The 20,475-nt window shown below is 42.8% G+C and overlaps 1 protein-coding gene across 1 annotated transcript in view; it reads right to left on the reverse strand.

The window, feature by feature from the left end:
• Positions 1-20,222: 20,222 nt before the first annotated feature.
• The window catches only part of LOC131959429 (ankyrin-repeat and fibronectin type III domain-containing 1), a 149,783-nt gene continuing 149,530 nt past the window's right edge, over positions 20,223-20,475 (reverse strand). The window contains exon 20 of the mRNA XM_059324628.1: positions 20,223-20,399. Within this exon, the coding sequence (XP_059180611.1) occupies positions 20,223-20,399 (177 nt within the window). The remainder of the gene's footprint in view (positions 20,400-20,475) is intronic.

The following is a 20,475-nucleotide window of genomic DNA, read 5'->3' on the forward strand; positions in this document are numbered from 1 at the left end:
GGAATCTAAAGGCACCATGTGCATCAGGATATCATGTAGGGAAGTTGTGGAAATAATGCTGCAAAGTGGGGTTTTTTTATGTTTCATTCCAAAAAAATTATATGAGTGAAGCTTAGTGTTGAGGAAAGTTTGAGAAAATGCTGCAATTCTTGTCGTCCATACATGTTTGATATCAGTTCAGTTCAATTTGACTGAATACTTTGTTGGTCAGTCTGTGGGTTTGACTCTCATTGTGGAGAAATTAAAAGACTGATGTGAGATGAATAGACTGAGAATTTTCTCTCATTTGACAAAACAATTCTTGATTAAATTTAAATTTGTGGACACACAAATGCAGTTAAACAGTTAAATCGCAACACTCACCATATCGTAAAATGCTGAAAAATCGCAATAATATCGTATCATAGGGCCTCTGCAGATTCACACCTTTATAAAGCAGCTACAAAATCTCACAAAGAAATACTGCAAATAGAGACCGAGCAACTAAAAGAGACCAGAGCAAAATGACCACAAATAAACACAAAAACAACAACAAAAAGAGGCCAAACAACCAGAAAGTCGTTATGTCTTGTTCAAGTGAGTTGGTGGGGCCTTCTGCACGTCTTTGCCCAGGGGGCCTATAGTCTCGTTATCCACCATGGGCACAAATCTGGTGTTGCAGAACTGACCCTGAGCCCCAACCTTAACCCCATCCAACACATTCTGGATGAACTGTAACACCGACTGCGAGCCAGGCCTTATCATCCAACGTAATTGGCTGACCTCACAAATGCTCTTATGGCTCTTGACCGTACTGTAGTTACCATGCATTGAAATATATTTTAAAAAACATTTGCATAAGATACAAAAAAATCCAATTTCAATTAACATAATCTGGTATTTTTATGGTTATATTAATGTTCTTGTCTGACGATAGGATTGGGCTCATTGGGAGTAAATTCCAGTAGCCAAGTTCCAAAATCTTGTGAAAAAACTTTCCAAAATCTGAAGCTACCAGTGACACATGTTCAACAATCACATTTGGGTGTCAGCTTCATGTGTGCACATGTTTTCGGCCATGCAGTCAATGTATCGAAGGTCTTAATTATAGTTTACTTCTGAAACTGCTTGTAAACGAAGTTGTGAAGCTGTTCAGGTGTGTGATAGAGGATGCCATGGTGGATATATAATTTTAATGAGATAGAGAGACAGAATTCAGGAGCCGGGTACCTTTCTCAGTCTGTCTGGTAACAGTGTGTGTGTATGCATGAATGTGTGTGTGTGTGTGTGTGTTTGTGTGTGTGGTGTAATTACAGCCAGGTCCCCGGCGTGGAGCCCAGTAGAAGTATCGTCAGTCTGTCTGTGGCATGCGGTGGTGCTGACCTTCCCTCTCTCCTCTCCTCTCCTCTACTCAGGTCTGGTGACTCTCTGACTGGCTCTGGCTCCACCAGACACCCCACCGCACCGCTCACACACAGGTGCTAGCAGGACAGCTGGCTGCTCGCTTTGTGAGTCCGGTGAAGTCTTCCTTCCCTATGCATGCATCTGTCATTAATCTTATGTCTTATTAAAATGTGTTCAAATCGGGTCTCAAAAGTGTTTAGTGAGCCATTGCATCACAGTATGAAACTGGTGGCTCCAGATGATATTTACCAGTCTGTTTGTCGAATATTTGGTCCAACTATCCAGGTCTTACATCTTCACGCTGGGCTGTGGGCACACACACACACAAACACACACACACACACACACACACACACAGTGTTATAGTGAGTGAGTCTGACAGTAATCCGTAAGGGTTTGGTCCTCAGCAGGGCAGGGCTCAGGGCCTTGAAGATGAAGCGGAGTGGGACATGTGTGATATAACACCAGAGAAGAAGAATGAGGGCGGGTGATGGCAGGTTCATCAAATAGTCTGGTCAGTATGAGTCACTTAGATCCCCTAAGGAAGTCCATCCAGTTAAATCCAGCGCTCAGTGTGAGTGAGTGCTTATTTATTTGCATGTGTTGCTAACAGCGCTCAAAGTGCGAATGTCAAAGAGCGTGTCTGTACAATTTTGCATGTCTTTGTTTGTGTATATAGTGTGTGTGTGTTTAAGTGTGTGTGCAATCAGTGAGTCTGGAATGTCTCAAGACATTGTGAATCCTGATGATCAACATTGGGATCCTGTGTAACATGTGCTGCATGCTCAGGGTGCGTTTACCCAGTAATTTAGACCGCCTCTGTGCTGGTGAGACAAAGCCATCGCTCCTGCCCAATGTAGATGTAGCCATTTACCATTAATTCATTGTTCAGAATTCAATGACAGAGATTAGATAAATGCCTTAAGGCAGGGGTCTCAAACTCAATTTACCTGGGGGCCGCTGGAGGCAGTATATGGGTGAGGCTGGGCCGCATCAGGTATTCCACAAAAAAACTTGTCAAATGTCTTTACTAACAGTTATTTAACTTCAATGGGTTCTTCTTAACATGAACTGTCCTGAACATGAATGGAATATTAAAGGACATGAACGGTTCTTCTGAAAAAGGCTTCTCTTGCCTACTTCTTGCTGCCAGAAACCTGGCAGTGCTTCCTCTCACATTCCTCTCACATCGCCAAATGTCACCGGAAAAACCCGAGTAGACCCGAATGAATGACGAACAGTTCCGGAGGAAAAGTTATCAGTTAAGTGCGCTCCTGATACCACACATCCTTGTCGGTTATGGCAGCCTAATCATAACTGCCTGTTATCACTTAGTGTTCATTGTGCGTGAGAACAAGTTATTTGAATTGGTTGATTATTATTATTTGCTGTATAATGTGCGTTTTTTATGGATCCGGACAGGTTGCCATGTTGTGATGCGTGATCCCGCACACAGAGTTTTATTTTTGTGAATCCCCACCACAGCAAGTCCTGTACCTTGTTCATGTGTGAACTAAATAAAGAGGATAAAAAAAACTCTCTGGAGTAGCTGCAGAAAACTAAGGCCAGATCGCGTAGGCCAGCATACAAATTATAGTTTACAAACAACACGGCAGATAATAAACGGTCCGGTAGCGGTTGCCTTTCTTTTTGCGCTCAATATTCATGTCTTTCATGATGACATGAACATCAGGACATTTGTAGATGGTAGAAAGTACCAGGATAACGAGCGCCCAAAGGACGGGCTGTTCATTACCCGCCATGCTGTTGATGTAAACGTCGTCATAGAAACAAGAGAAACAAAGGTCCAGCTTGCGCAATAAAGGGACCTTCCACACACAACACAGTAAAGTGCCATTCATATAAAACTCGCAAGCCGTACTAACATTAAACTTTCATATCAAGGTGGGGGCCACAAAATATCATCACTAGGGCCACAATTGGCCCGCGGGCCGCGAGATTGAGACCTATGCCTTAAGGTGTTCAGTCGATGGCATTGTTTTATGTATTGGTGCAAAAATACACTTGAAGAGAATCAAAGTTGAAGGTTAAGTTGAAGCGCTAAAAAAAGAGGAACTGGCAGTTGAAGCCTAAGCACTGAAAGGAGTTGATGTGGTAATTGACAACGATAATTTGAAAGATATTACAAAATTTAAAGAGTGACTTAGTTTTAAAAGTTAGACAAGGCACATAGACAAACTTTCTATCTAGTTAGCTATCTATACATTGAATGCACCTTCCCTACTGGAAAAGAAAGAAACAACCAACACCAACTAAGATCTGGTTTGTCTTTAGTGGGAAAGGATACCATCGGCATAATTTCTGGGGACAAATTACTCTGCAGTAGTCATGGTTATTTATTGGCACGATGCCATGACATGCGTTGAAGTCTCAGCCACAATTTCAGTCCGTCTCCGTTCAAGTAGAGCTCAAACATCATTAGAATTTTTTTCTGTATTGTGTTTGGAAGGAAGACTAAACAGGCAACAGATAAGTGGCTAATAAAAAGTTTCAAACCGGCTTTCTACTGTTTACTAACTTGCTTACCAAGCTAGCTAATTAGCACTGGCATTAGCTGATAGCTTAGCATCCTCCTCCCTAGCTCCAACCTCTTGTCAAATATGGTAATTTCTGGTACCAAAAAAATGAGGCAACAGCCATAATGATAATTTTGACGCTTCAAAACTGAAGTCGACAAGCCAACGAGTGACATCATGGTGACTTAGTCCTCTTGTTTCATACAGTGTGTCCATCATACATTTTTAGCAAGTTTTCCCATGTTTTAAAAAAGCAAACACTCATTTTGATGGGAAAGGGGTATAAATGTGAGCATTAGATAGCTCAGGTAAACATAATTAGAGAGTGTGTGTGTGTGTGTGTGTGTGTGTGTGTGTGTGTGTGCCCACATGTATGCCTGCAAATTCCCCCCCTCCTCACTGCATCCAGGGGGATTTATTTGACCCCTTATTGCCAGCGGTGAGCCTGTGGTGGAGATGAAAGCATGCCTTCCCAGTGTGGCCCCAGTTTCTATAGCTATGGACACAGACTCACACTGGTCGGGGACAATAGAGGGGCCCTGCCACTCGCCCCTGCGAGAGCCCTCTCCTCTCCCCACCCCATCCGTCACCGCAATCATATTTTCAAAACAATAACACAGCCGGGGGGGTGGGCATGATTGAAGTGTGTGCGTGTTTGATCTGTCGGTATGCAAGTGTGTGTGTTGTTGTTGTTGAGTGTGTGTGTGTGCATGTGCGCTGTTATTTTTAGGCACGCGTTTGTTTCATCTGAGTGTTAACATGCTCATTTGACTTGTGTCTGTAGGGCCGTGCATGCAGTCGGGAAGCAACTGTGTGCAGGCATACTTTTGTGCGTGTAGATGCAAGCGTGTGTGTGTGTGTGTGTGTGTGTGTGTGTGTGTGTTTGTGTGTGAGCCGGGCCTTTGATGGCGTGGCCGGAGCGTGCCTAATGTGACTGCTTGCTGGGGTGGGGTGGGATGGGGGGCGGCAGCGTTGAGCCTCCTGCCCTCGTACTGTCTACCCTGCCGTGGCCCAAGGCTCCCCCTGCAAACTTGAAAGGACCAAAGGAATCCCCCCCTAAACCCCCCGACGCCGCCCCCCACATGTTTTCAGAAGGCATGACATCATCCTTTGCACAAAGGGGGCTGGAGCTGGGGTTAATATGGATGTATGTGTGAATGTGTGTGTGTGTGTGTGTGTGTGTGTGTGCAGGCCCATTGGTCATAGCATTTGGCTCAAATACAAGATTTGTCCTTTCTCTTATTTTGTTTCATTTTCTGAATCTCTCATCTGACTCAAACTGACAGTCTGACTTCTTTTTGCATTTTCTAAAATTTCCTCCTTTTATTCTGAAATACCTGTATGCTCTAGGTCCACATGCACACACAAACACCAAGCCAAGCTGATGTTTTTCCTCTTTTCCTTTCTTTTCAAAAGCCTTTTATGTCACTGACTAACATGGATTTGATCCTAAATGTCTGTGGAAAGAAAATAAATTGCTTTCAGGTTGTTTGCCAGGCGCAGGATACTGAAACTGAGCACAGAATGCCCTCGGCTGGTCCTTCCTTCTCTCATCTTTGTCTGCTTCTTGGATTCTCTTGGCATCCATGTTGGCTCTCTTCAGACCAACCCTCTGGCTCCTCTGCATGCACCCAACATTCACTGCAGACCCAAGCTGTTGTTTTCCCCAGCATTCACAACGCAGGGTGGGTGAGGGAAGTTTGGAGCACTTTCAAACAAATCAGTGTGGGTTATAACTGTGCATGTGGTTGCATCAGGGGGCTGCAGTTCCACTCCACAAAGGATGTTGGGGGAATACATTTTTCTCTGCCCTCCAACAGAAGTTTTGTTCAATATGGCACCCTTTTTGTACTGTATGTGGCCCTGTTTTTGGGTAACAGGAGCATATAGGTTGCCACTGAAGGGGCCTAACATACAGGGGGGGGGACATCCCCCCGGCCTTCACCTGGAAAATGACACTCAAAGGAGACATGTGCCACCAGGAAGAGACTCAAAATGACTGCAAAGAGACTCAAAACAACTACAGAGAGATGCAGCGAGACACAAAGAGACTTACTATGAAATGGGGTAAAACAACCACAAAGAGACACAAAAAGACTACAAAGGCAAAACAACCACAGACAAAACTGTTACAAAAAGACAAAAACAACTACAAAGAGACATAAAATAAACTATAGTCGTAAAATAAGTCTGTGTTTTGCCCCTAATATACAACCGTGATTACAAAAAGTTGGGACGCAGTAATAAACAAACAAACTAAAAACAGAATGCAATGACTTGCAAATTCTTTTCGACTTAATTGAATACAGTACAAAGATAATATATCTAATGCTCACACTGGCACACTTGTTTTTTTTGTAAATATATATTATTTAATTCATTCTGCTTTTAATTTGCATCCGATCTATTATGGAATCTTGGTTTTTCTAGGTGATTGGTTAAATATTAGATGTCCCTGGGGCATCTGGGTATATAAATGAGCATACTTTTAAAAAAGGCTTCTTAGCAACGGAGAGCTGGAATTAATAGACAAACAAGTGTTTTAATCAGATTCTATTTGCTACCTTCAACTCCAGCAACTAATCAAACAAGAGCTGGATGACATTTAAGAAAAGAAGACATTTAGCTGCCAGGGCCTTGATGAGCAGGTGAGAATGCACACCTTTGTGACATTGGGGGTTGTGGAGTGCAAAGGCACAGTCAAAGCCACCAGCATGGCTAATGTCATGGCCACTGAGTTGTAAATGCCACTCCCAGCACACACACACATGCACACACACACACACACACACACACACACACACACACGCAAGAGTCAAGAAGCAGTGAGTTTTTGCATTTCACAGACACATTAACACATACAATATGCACACAAAGTCCTCACACAAACACTTCTTGTTTACTTTTATCTCCTTCCTCCCTCTGTGCCTGTGTCACACACTCTCTCTCTCTGCTCTTACAAGTGTTGCTCAGAGGTGAGGGCTCGTCGCCCTCGCCTGTTTAATGGGCCGTCCGTTTGCCAACTGTTCCTTTGAGGGGGCCGGTGCGTCGGGCGTCGGAGCCGGGATTTGGGAGGGAGGGCCGGTGCCGCTGGATCAGACAGATGGAGGGGGGTCCGGCTCCATTCATTTAGCTCTATGAGAACAACAGAGCCCCACTTCAAACAACAAGGACGCAACCTGCTGGCCCCATCGTCTGCAAACACATACGCAGACACACACATGCTGCAACACATGCATGCTTGTGTTCAAACACATGTGCTTTTATTAGAACTTTCTCTAACTTGCATTTGATGTGTCTTAAATCTATCGCAAGGACATAAACTCAACATGCCAAAGATAATGTTGTCACTGTTGCTGTTCATGCTGCATCTGCAGCTCATCTGCCACCCTGACACACACATATGCACCACACACTACACGCATATGCACAGGGGGGCATAAAAACACAGGCTCCACAGTGCCCACCCCCATTCCCAGCCCTTCTTTCCCCGGGACTCCCTCCTCTGCTACCACCGAGCCCCCCCTCTTGAATTCACTGGCACTTCCAGAAAGCTCCGAGGCGCCAGCGGAGCGGGGCTCATCTCTTGGGAACAATAAAGCCAGATCTTCATAAAAACTTCAAAAAGGCCTCGCCAAGTGTTTTATAGGTGCTTTAAAGGTTTATGGGCCCTGGGGAGGGAGGGAGAGAGAATGAGAGAGAGAGAGCGAGAGAAATGAGTGATGCAGTAGTGGCAGGCTTCACTTTTCCCACCCACTGCACACACACAGAAACACACACATGCCAGCGTACACATACATGTACGCCGCCGCTAATCCGCCAGTAAGTGCCAGGCTGAAATCGGCTGGTGGTAGGCAGGGCCGGGTGGGGGGCGGTGTGTGTGAGGGGTTGGGGAAAGGGAGGGAAACAGGTGATCTGTCAGTGCAGAAAGGAATAGAAGAAGAGGGAAGAGGAGTCATAGCTGCTCAGTGCTGCATAGAGTTTCAAGCATATGACAGAAGTGATTCATGTCATTTTCCTTGAAATAGCATTAATTTTAGTTAATTTTAGTTTTAATTTTTTTAATTTAAGAAATGTGTACATGTTTCAGTTTCTGCTTCAATGTAAAAAGAGTTAGAAAGTGATGCATGTGTGTTTGTAAGGTTATCTGGAGCCACCCCATGGCCCGTAATCCTAAATGACCTCAGGAAGGGTCAAGTTGAAGTGTGGAGGTGGAGCACTCTGAGATGGAGGAGATTAGGGACTGAAGCCTGCTGACTTTCAAGATGCATTGGTTGCTGTAATGCAGGCGGCTCAGTTTAGCCACACACAATCTGGAGCACAGCGTTCACATGCAACCAGCAGTTTAGACTCTTCCTGTTCCAGTAAGGAAGCTTGACAGCCTCCGAATCCTGCTTCACAGCCAGGGGAGGTGCTGACGAAATCAAACAATCCTCCAAGATGCACAACTTGAGTTTGTCGTTGCAGATATGTTGATGAGTCACGGGTCGCTGCGCCCGCACACTCCACTTTGAATCTCTTTTATGAGCATGAATAGCCACTATTCAAGGCGTTTTTGGAATGTTTTCTTTATAAGTATTCAGATATATGCCAGGGTTTATATTTAGCTCGGGTCCTCCTGGAGTCAGAAGGTTTAAAATTAGGAGGTGTCAGAATTCCAGTACAATTCTTAAGTTACTGTCAATAAACGGTAAAGGGCTGCTCTTAAAGGCGTAGTGTGTTGGCAAGAATGCAATATGGCATTTGAGTGTGATAAGCTGCTTGGGAAAGTGTGAGTGAATTTGTCTTGATATAGTACAAAAGTGTAAATCCTCTACATGGTATACATGTGCATTTACACGTCTAAATATCAAGATTCCTGAGTGCATTCTGCCCGTGTGCACCGATATGCGTTTGTGCGTCCATCTGCACATTAGTGTTTGTAGGATCTGTTGACAGGGAAGCATGCAGCATTTTATTTGCTCAAGGGCTGAAAAAACACATGGCGCTAGCAAGGGATTGCTGTGATATGAGCCTGCTGAAAGAAGCCTGGCCAGCCAGAATTTAACCGGGGATCACGATTCAGCTAAACATTTAACTTTAACAAGCAGAGCAGTGCAATATAAAGCTTTTTTAATGCATATGCAAAAAGTACCAAAACTTAAAAATACATATTTTTTTACTTTTTATTTTTAGATTCAACAGTTCTACTGGATGAAATGTCTAAAAGTAGTACTTGTTGAGGCATTTTTGTGATATTTTGTGAAATGCAATCTATGTGTTCGGATTGAGGTCTTAGAAGTGATTCGTTCTGACAAAAATATGTTATTTAACTGCTGAAAGGCATGAACCAAATATAATTTTGGATCAGTGACTTTAAAGAGTGGAATCCCATTTTCTTTTTCCAAAGTTTAATGTGTAGTTTCTGTGTACTCCATCTAGTTTTTGTTTTTTATTGTCTTCAATCAGAAAGCACTGTTTTTCTGACAGTAAGTCTCTCAATTGTTCTGTTAATTCAACTTTGTGAATACCAAAATAATTCTTAAGGTGCATTCATACCAAAAACAAAGTAAATGTTTCACACGGCACGATTCCGGAGATGTAAATGACTTAACTTGTATGTAAACTACAATTCTACAATTCTACAATGTCATTTAGCAGACGCTTTTATCCAAAGCGACGTACAAATGAGAGTTAATACAACACAAGCAAGGATGAAGTCAAGAAACATAGGAAGAGTAAGTGCAGTGGGTTAAGTTTTAGTCCATTAAGACACAAGTGCTTTTAGGTCACAAGAGCGGTCAGTGTAATACTTGTCATAGTCGTCAGTGTAGATCTAGAGTGAAGGTGTTCAGTAAAGAGTTGGTCTTCAGTCTCTTCTTAAAGATTGAGAAGGACTCAGCGGAACGGATGGAGTTTGGAAGTTCGTTCCACCACCGGGGCACTACAGAGGAGAAGAGTCTGGTTTGAGACGTAGAGACCTTCAGCGGCGGAGGAGCCAGACGTCTTTCACTCGAAGAGCGTAGTGGACGGGAGGGTTTGTGGACCTGAACAAAGGATTTCAGATAAGAAGGGGCTGTGCCCATTGCTATTTTGTAGGCAAGAGACAAGACTTTGATATACACAATTTGCTTTTTTTCCATTCATGTGATGCTGTGTGAGCCATGTGCGTTTCTGATTATGTTGTGAACTCTTACACTAGGGTATTCTGTTTTCTGATGCATCTGGGACTTCAAGGTAAAACGCAGCAATAGTGGTTATTTCAGTCAGACCCCCCACACCCCGCACTCCATCCCAACACAGCAATCGAGTAGTATAACATTGCTTTTAGGCGATAGGTCTTTAGTGTACCATCTGTTGTAAACACCTGTATCTTACTTCTACATGATTTACACTGACAAACTAGGAGGATCACAATCTGAAGGTCAACATCGACACCTGTAGATATCTTCTATCACACAGGATTTACAGGATTTTACTTAGTTTATTTGTAAAAAAAAAAATGTTATAAAATTACAACACACACACACACACACACACACACACACACACACACACACACACACACACAGGGTGATCTATGCATACTGCTGTGTGGACCTACAGCGAATAAAAAAAATAATGTCTATGTAACCTGTATATCCTATCATAAATGAGTCCCATCATATCACACATCCTGGCAGAGAGATGCAAATATACAACAGCCTAAAGTTTTCCAAAAGCAACCAAAGTCAACAACTTATCATAGCAGAAAAACAACAGCTCTGAGACAAGAATAAACAGACCGAATAACGACAGGCCATAAATAATGTGGGGGAAAAGTCTGCAGTGTTTCCATAATATCCAGCGGTGCTTAAGAAATGTATGAAACATGAAGTTGCCAGTCATGACGTAAATCACTCACAAAATCGCGATAACCACATAAAGAACGAGTTCAGCAGTTACGACACACTGGGAGGCTTGACGGCTGCGTTACTATAGAAACAACGCTATCAGCGCTCAGGTTGCATCAGTAGCTTTGAAAACATCGATAAGAGGCGCTGAACTGAATGAATATTCGGTTTATCGGCTCACAAATTGAACAAGAAAGCTAGCTAGCACACCAAACTTCATGAGAAAACACTGTCCTACCTTTTGCGACTCTTTTTCTACACTTTGTCCTCTAAAAACCAGTAAACAGTAAAGTCCAGTTCAGGCTGTATTCCCAGTGTTGAGAGAAAGTTCAAGCCTTGTTGGTACACCCTCGTTGCCAAGGCAGTTTTATACAGTCTATGGTTTTAATCCGTGAGGTGATGGAAAACGAGCGCTCCCCTCAGCAGTTTGTCACTGGCAAAACTTCCGCCAAGCCGCTGGCCGCTGACCAAAAACTCACCTGAGTCACCTGACCTCCTGTCGTCATCATGATTGGCACAGCCAACAACCAATCAGACTTCATTGGTTAGTATTTCACATTTCAAACACAGACACACTCAATTGGTTTATTTGATGGGATAAAATATATATAAATAAAATAAGGAGACAGGAAGAGGCTAAAGTTGGTGGGTCTTTTGAAGCCCCCTAGCTCAACCAGCCCTGTTTAGAAGGCCTTTTTTTGGTTAATCAAGGCTAAATTTTAGCTAAGGTTGATGACAGAGAGAAATAGCAGAAAGAAAAGCTGTTGGTATCTACATGGAGGTAAGCCTCTCCTCCTCTCTCAAATAAATACAAATTATTCTGCTCTTTTGTGACTAATGCAAGGTGCTAATTTGTTTCATATTTGGTGTGAACACAGCATGCAGACTGCTAATATGTGATTACGATTAAAACACAGAGTTTTAAAAAATTATATTTCAGTATCCTGTTAAAAAAGAGGCTTATAGACCTTTATGTTGAGCTAAAAACAGGCATATCTCATATTTACAGTGCTGCATTGAGAATGTAAAGCTGACGTAAGGCACATCACCCTGAACCTGTTGGAGGGGATGTCATTATGTCAAGTATTTTCCTAAAGCTAAGACTAAACTCTATTCAAACCTGTTAAAGAAAACACAGCATCAACATAGGCAATAGTAACATCATTGTTCATCCCTGGCGAGTGCATGCTGCAGACTTCATGTGGCCACGTCCACCACTTATAGTGTGAGATTCTGTCTGCAGCTGCCCACCATTCAGTTTTCATCAACTGGGTGGCAAACACTGATGAGGTCATTGCAATATAGCATCTGTAGGAACAAGTGCCCTCTATTTGTCATTGACTCTCATTCATATCAGATGAATGAGCAGCTTTTGGGAGTTTATCATACATGTGGATGAAACTCCAAACTAAATGAATAAGCCCCAAAGAAAATCTGATCAGAACACACTTGAAATATAAGCCTGCTATGCTCCTTATGGCTGATGAGGTGTGCCAAAATATATAATGGATCTCTCAGCTCTTGAACTAAGTATTGCAGTTAAAGTGCTATTTCTCTTAAACAGGAAGTGTAAAGGGGTCAGTATCACATAAAAGATGTTGTTATTGTGCAGCGGGGCTCACATGAAGGTTAGAAACTTCCTACACTCATGTGCGGCGATCTGTTTAAAAGAGAAGAAACCCTCATAAACAAGCAAGGCTTTTATTTTGTAATATTCATTTATTGTTCAATAAAAATAGATTTTAAAAAAGTGACGTGATGTCTCCTTCATGACTTCGCCTGATGGATCTGCCAACAGCTCCTTGTAAACATGGGGCTTTGCTTTATTTTTCAACTGGAAAGGGAATTTAACCCCCCTCCACTCTTCCATACAGCATAATCTTAAGACAGACTCCGGCCTATAAATTTACTGACCTTTGACCTCAGTAGTGGTGACAGCCCCACATTCACTTACTTTCACATTTAGGGCAGATACAGTACATTCATCCCCTGGTCTTTGTCTATGTACATGGTTCGGTTTCTGGTTGTGTGATTTGTTTTTGCAGTTGGTCCTCGTTAAAACGGCTTTTAACAATGTGAAGAAACAAGACATTTAAGCGTTAACACAACAGTTCAAGCCATTAGTAAAAGCAATTACAACTTATAACATCAGTTTGTCTTAAGACATCTTTATACAGTAGTTACACGTAAACACATCTTTGAAAGTGTAAGGAAACTAAACTCTGTAAACACTTGCCGACGTTACCTCCCCCTGCGACAGGTTCGACAACATCCTGTGAACCTGGAATGCTACAGTAACTGTGGCCATGTCCGCTCACTTCACCCATCAAACTCTCCTCTTTTGGACCTTTCTGGTGCTACATTTGGAAATGCTGCAGGTTAGAATAATGGTATGATGTTGCTGAGCCTGTGTTGATGTTTTATAGCATTTATTAGGGGTCTCACGATTTCTATTTTTAGTTAAAAATAGACTGACTTTAAATTTTGAAAATCTAGAGCAGTGTCCACAATTCCAAACCCCACAACCCGCTGCCGAAATGCGCACGTCCAAAGAAAAAAACAACAACAAAACAACACTTCAAAGACGACACATTTTCACTTACTTTTCCAGACACCATGGCCACTGCTTAAGTTGGAGATGACAAAAAAAACAATAAAAATGACTCAGTGAAGTAAGGGTGTGGAACATTTTGCCTTCCCCGTGACTTTCGTAGGGGAGACCGGGGTCGATTGGCACACTTTGTACTGCAAAGACTATAAAACTATGTTACAATGTAATGAAATTATTCGAAAATTAGGTGATCTGTGATTAAAGTCACGTTGTGCATTTGTGCCAACCAGCCATATCACAGGGTCGGTTGATAGTCTAACAGTCTTCAGTGCTACAAAAAAAAGTTTAAATTAAGAATTGGATCGAATTTTGACCTTATAATTCAAAGTCTAATTAAATCGTGACAGCCCTAGTGTTTAGCATATGCTGAAAAACAGGAAAACCAACAACAAAAACAGCCTGTAGATTGATAAGTGGAGTTGAATGTAAACAATGCACAGACTGTTCTGTTTCAAATGTAAAGCTGAAAGGTTTCTCACACTGTATAGCGGCAATAGAAAATGAAACATGGTGCAGGTTTCCAAAAATTAGCTAAAAAGGATTGCTTAGATCGTTAAGAGGCCTTATTTAGTATGTAGTTAGAATTAATGTCATTCATCCCTAAAGTACGATACCTACATTAATGTTTTGGTATATAAGGTAATCCTATAGACTGTATAAGGGTCATCCACATACAGTAGTGTTCAAAATAATAGCAGTCCAATGTGACTAACCAGATGAATCCAGGTTTTTAGTATATTTTTTGTTGCTACATGGCAAACAAGGTACCAGTAGGTGCAGTAGATTCTCAGAAAACCAACAAGACCCAGCAGTCGTGATATGTACACTCATAAGGCTGTGCAATTGGGCAATTAGTTGAAAGGGGTGTGTACTGCTCCTACTGGTACATTGTTTGACATGTAGCAATAAAAAATATACTACAAACCTGGATTAATCTGGTTAGTCACATTGGACTGCTATTATTTTGAACATTACTGTACAGTATTAGAGACTCGAAAGACTTGCAAGGCGAGTGTCCCATAACTACTACTTGTGAGCTAATCTGCTGGCATGTTTACTGCAGACTGAGGCTCCATCCACATAAATACATTTTCATTTTAGAACAGTGTTTTAAAATGAAAGCAATCTGCATCCATATCAGAAATAATCTCAGTCCATATTAAGACACCTGAAAACACACATCACATGACCATTAATAATAATAATAATAATAATTAATGTGCACTGGGCATGCAGATGCTGGTGAAAACAGGAAGCTGATTTTCTAATGTTGCTCTACAGAGGAAGAACAACACTGGCGAAAACGAAAATGACCAAAGATTTCTGCCAGAAGACATACATCGGGAGACATTGTAAAGCAAATACATAGACATATTGGAGCGGTACCTGGAGCATTATCCACCACCGGAGGAAGGTATGGCGATGGAAAAAGGGGACCAACACAAGAAGGATGAAATCATAAAAATAATTTAGGTCTAGCTCAAATGTTTTGACCGATAAGACCCGATCAGGAAGAAGAATGTGGGTCTCTGTGCCATCGTTTTTTAAAAAAAATTCTGTTTCCAACCATCCAAACTCAAATGTAATCCCCTTATTTTCAAAGCAACAGTCTCTGTTTTCAGGGTTGTAAAATGCCAGAGTTGTGTGTACACTAGGCATAAAAGTAGTAAGAGTGATGGGTTTTAAAACAAAAGCATATTAGTGTGGATGTAGCCTGAGCACAATTGGCTCTATGAGCAATTACATTACTACAATATTAAGACCACACAAACTGTGGGTTTGACTATGGTGTTTTATGACATTTTATTTTAAAAATAGAACATCTGATGCATTTCAGAAGGAAATAAGTATAAAAAAACAATATTTGTGTTGTGGATTGAAGCGACCTTTCAACAAAATCTGATTATATAATTAATATATATAACTCTATCACAATTAAAACATGTTTGTGTGTGTGATCTCAAAGGGAAAAATTGTTGCACAATGAACATGATGTCATGTTTTGAATGGAAGGTTGGCTTGCTACAAGTCTGTAGATTTCACATTTATTATTTTGCCTTTCCTATTCAAGTCAAAGTGGTTTGTTCAGGGGATAAAATATATTTTTAACAATCTTATATTTAAGTTCTTTCATATATAACGTATTTTGCAGCAGTTTAGAGAGTCTGAAATACACAAAATGTTACTTTGCAAACAAACATAGGGCCCCTTAACATCTAGAGTCATCCCTTTCACACTAGAATCCCTTTGGGAGACCCTGCTCTAGACTGGCGGGCACCGTTTTCTCATCCATCTGGGAATACCACTGAACCAAACACAACAAAACACCCAACTGGTTAACTTTTAGAACAGCATGAACTACAGTACTTAAGATGTACTCAGCACAATTCTGGAAGGTTTACATGCTTTTTTCCCCATCTATTATAAAAAACAAAAAGAGTCAAGTATTGCTTGTTTTCTCTGTTGTGGAAATCCAATTTAGCTGGTTTTTATTTTGTGATATTTCACAAGATCAGTATTTGTTAGCTACACTACGACTGAGTCTACTATACAGAGGATTTGTTGCTGCGAAAAGGAGAAAAGGAGCACCAGAGAGCCAGTGCCAGGTTCTTAAAGATGCAGCCTCCACCCTCCTCCTCCTCCTCCTCCTCCTCCTCGCCCTCTCTATCAAGCTCTCTCTCCCTTGTTTGGCTGCTTTGCTACCAGACGGTACAGTGGCCAAGAGCAGTTGAGTGACAGGCTGACGGGCCAAATCGTCGGACCGATTGCGTCCCCAAGCGGAGACGCCAGCCCCCCTCTGTACTTCTCCCTTCCTTCCTGCCCTCTGGGCCGGGTCCAGAGCCCACATCCTGGGAACATGGGGCCGGGCGGCTGCAGCCGACAGCTCTTTGGGAATGACACAATGAGAGAGTTCATAGGAAAAGCCGTGTCCGCGTGTGGCTGGGGAGGACGATGCTGCCCATGTTATTTTGGCAATGTGCATGCCCCGATGTGCTGCCGTCAATCATGCCAGAAGTCAAAGTGACTCTCCATTAATCTTGCTCTGCATCACAATCCTTTCCCCAAATGATTTGTGATAGCACAAAAAAATATTTTCTCTTTGTTCCATTTTGTTATTGTTCATTTGGTGTCCATATGAGGGTCTCTGATGTTCATAAAAAAAGGTCCTACATACGGGTAAACACATTTCATGGAAACAGAAGCAGATAACAAGAACACAGCAGAAAATATGACATGTTATAGCTGCAGTTGTGGACGGTAACACCACAGTGAGACTGAAATAGTAGAGTTCAGGAGCCTGTTTGTACAAATGTAACAGTTGCATCATTTCCATTAAAAAGAGAATCTGTTTTCTTGATCTTATTCTCTCTCCTGGAAGTGTCACACTGTGGTGGCCCGGCTGTGTTTGAGTGCTAGAGGTGAATATTCCTTAATGCGAACGCATAGTTTTCCCCTCAGCCAGGGGTTCTGGAGCTCCAAGGGACAGAAATCATCCTGAAGCCACTTTTCTCTATTGTCCACCACCAGCACGAGGCCAAAGTGCTTCAACTGTTCCGGGCTGTAGTAAACACACTGCTCCTGGTCGTCGCCGCCACCTCCGCTGCTACCGAGCATGCGCCGCGACACCACGTTCATCTCCTGCACCACCAGCTGGATCATCTCCCGCGCTGATGTTTTGGAAGTTACACAAAGCTGAAACACGGGAGGAAATATCATTCAGAGTGTAGCAACAATATTTTAACTGTGAATTACTTTAAATCATCAAACCATGTCTTTACCTTAACACTGGTTTCCTTTGGCAGGCCTGTGCGGTACTGCGGGTACACTCTGAGCGTGGCGTGGCAGCCTTTCCTGAGGGCAGCAGGTGACGGCGAGGACAGTCTCTGTGTGCCGCTGTCCTCTGATAACGTACGCGCTGGTGGAAGCTGTGGTAGGCAGCGGTCAGCTGAACAACAGCGGTCCACTGACGAGGGCCTGTGCCACCTCCGCTGTGGCGAGGTGGAGGGCGAGGGGCAAGTGGTGTGGTAGGAGTAAGGCTGGTGGGCTGAGGTGGTGGAAGGGAACTCCAGGCTGCTGGTCCTCACGCAGAAGGCCTGTCTCTTCTCTGTGATGTGCAACAGCTCGATCTGCCTGCTGGGAAGGATGAAGTCACTGTCAAACAGCTCCAGGCCAGCCCTTCGCCGCTCCCCTCCACACCGACCTCCTCCGCCACACCGCTCGCCTTCCCTCCCGAGCTGCAGCTCCGAGGCCTGGAGGACGTCTGGCGTTGAATCCCGTAGAGCTCCAGTGCCGCGTCCACCCCCACCGAGGCATATCCCTCCTCCTGAGCCACTTCCGTCACTACGCAGAAAACCCCGGGGCCCAAGTGGAGCAGACGATGACAGGGGAGAGGGGGGCAGCAGGTCCAGCTCACGGGGACTCTGGGCGCGGCTGGAGTCGTAGTCACTGTCAGTGGTGAGGAAGACCTCAGAGGAGCCCTCCTCGTCTGACAGTCCAGCAAAATCTGCAGAATGTAAGAAGAAAAGTAAAAATGAGCAATTTGAGCACATTATTATCAAAATCTTGTTGCCTCTGCCAAGGAGGTTATGTTGTTGGTGCAGTTTGTCTGTCTGTCAGCAAACTACTGACCCTTTTTTCAGAAAACTTGGTGGGAGGGTGAAGAATGGGCCAAGGAAGAATCCTTTAAATTGTGGAAATGAGTTTTAAGAATTTTCAGTTAAGTGGGAAAGTTCACATAAGTGTCATTCTTGTATGTTAATGTTGTTTTTGTTGCAGGAAGCAAACTTGTCAGCCGGACTCAGCAAGGAATGTATGGTTCTGTAGAAGCTTTTACCTGTACCTGCCGCTTTCAAGTTGAATCCAAACCAGCTGTAACGTGTCTACACACACTCATACAAGACACTTAACTCTGTTTTTTGTTGCTTTCAATGTACTAACATAGAAATAGACTTACATCTTAAACCAAGGACAACAACGGCAAACAAAGGTATCTATATACAGTACATATAAAAAACAACAACACTGTTAACGGTAACATTTTGCAATGGAGTCCAAAGGGCTCTGCAACTAATATGGAATAATTCATGTAACAGGTTGCTTGAAATACATATGATGCAGATGGATATGACAGTACAGTATATACAGTGATGCTTGTATTTATATTGCTTGTTGTGATAACATGTTAAAGAACTGTATTTAAACTACTAAGTCTATAATTTTCTTGTGGAGTGGATTCTTGGTGTTACAGAGTTTTTGCACAGGGACAGTTTGTTTAAGAGTCTGCACTGAGGTTACCTAACATTATTTTAATAGCAGCAAGATTACATGAAGTCTATAGTAATTTCTGCCGTCGATCCCATAGACTGTATATGAATAATGCATAATCACTTCGATGTCACCCATTGGTTTGTGGACGGTGGCCTATTTGAAGCATCAAAGCGTTATCTTTGTTTTTTGAAACCGGGAGAGACCATATTTGGACTGGGGAGAAGCGAGGGGTGGATTAATTGGTTTATCTAAAAATAAACTCTTAATGCTAAAACAAAATGTATGTTACTTGTCTGAAAAAACTGTGTAGCCGACTCCTTCAAATGTTTTTAAGTACGATTTTAGTATACTTTAGTAAACTGAACAAGACATTTTTAAATGATCAAAATGTTCAAATAAACTTTCATGAACTGGAAACACATTGTGAAAGGGTCAAAGTTCTGAGACCTAAACACGGACAACGACGAAGTTCACGGCTATTTAGATGTACGCAGTCCCGTGGATATGTGTTTTGCTACGCTTCTATCCTGATGACAGCTCGTTGTGTTTGCGACATGTCAATCACAAGGTAGCCACGCCCCAAACCATACCCTGCTTTATTGTTTATTTTCTTCTAAATGGGACCATTACTTACACAATTGACATCATATTGTATTGAAGAAGACTGAGGTAATAAATCGTTGGCTGACGTTGGCGACCCCCGTTGGACTTTGTAAAATTGCAGGCTTAAGCTACTTGCACATTTGCTTCACTGCTCAGACCGGGAAGTTGCCACCTGTTCTATTTGACTGCAAATCCACAGTTTAAAGCTGATGTTTGTACCTCAGAAGTTGCATATGATGTGCTATATTTTTAACAATATTATAAAAACACAAATCCGACTTGATGTAAGAGTTGATATAGACCTGAGTGCTTGCGGCAGGGCTCAGGTGAAGGCAGCGGGGAGGGCATGAAGTCTGGCTGAGAGGAGGTGGAGGGAGTCTTGTCGGGCAACACTTCCTTGGAGAAGTCAATTATCCAGCTTATTGAGATGCCTCCTGATGGCTGCTTGTAGCGGGCATACTGCAGTGCGTCCATGATCCACCGCGCATCACGCCACACCTCCTCCATTTGCTGTTAGACAGATTATAATAGTTAATTCCAGCAACAATCAAATCTATTTTTGGATTAATTATTAATTTGAATCATGCAAATAGTAGTTTACAGTACAAGACTAACACCTAGATGTTGCAGTGGTGTGTGTGTAAAAACCTGTATATATTCTACCTGCATGTGTTCCTGGACCTGTTGGTGTTTCTTCTTGGCAGCAAGGAGCTCGGCCTCAGAAAAAGCCTCCCTTAGGGCCTGCTGGGACATGAGGGACTCCAGCTCCAGCAGAGCCGATACTCTGCAGTACTGGCCGATGAAACTGGGGCAATAGGCGTTAAAGTGAACTGTGGGAAAAATAGAATCCAATGAGAAAAAAAAAAGTCAAACACCATGCCATTAAATACAGGAACATATAGAAACAGCAGTTGGTGACAAATTTCTAATTTCTGCCAAAAGCTAGATTTACCTACCCAGTTCAAAGATCTGCAGGGGCAGGGTAAGGAAGCCAGAACGAGGGGAGTACGGGTTATTCTGACCGGGAGCTGTGCACACTTCATCTGAGGGTGGCAGGAGGAGCAGGAAGGACACTTTCTCCCCAAACTCCACCACTTCCTGGCTGTAGATACGGAAGTCCTGCGCCTAGACACACAGAGAAAGGTGATCTCATTTGTTTCCCACCAACTGGGCTGATTGGTGCAGCTTGTTTTGAACCGAG

Source organism: Centropristis striata, chromosome 21, assembly GCF_030273125.1.
Source record: "Centropristis striata isolate RG_2023a ecotype Rhode Island chromosome 21, C.striata_1.0, whole genome shotgun sequence".
Classification (NCBI taxonomy): Eukaryota; Metazoa; Chordata; class Actinopteri; order Perciformes; family Serranidae; genus Centropristis; species Centropristis striata.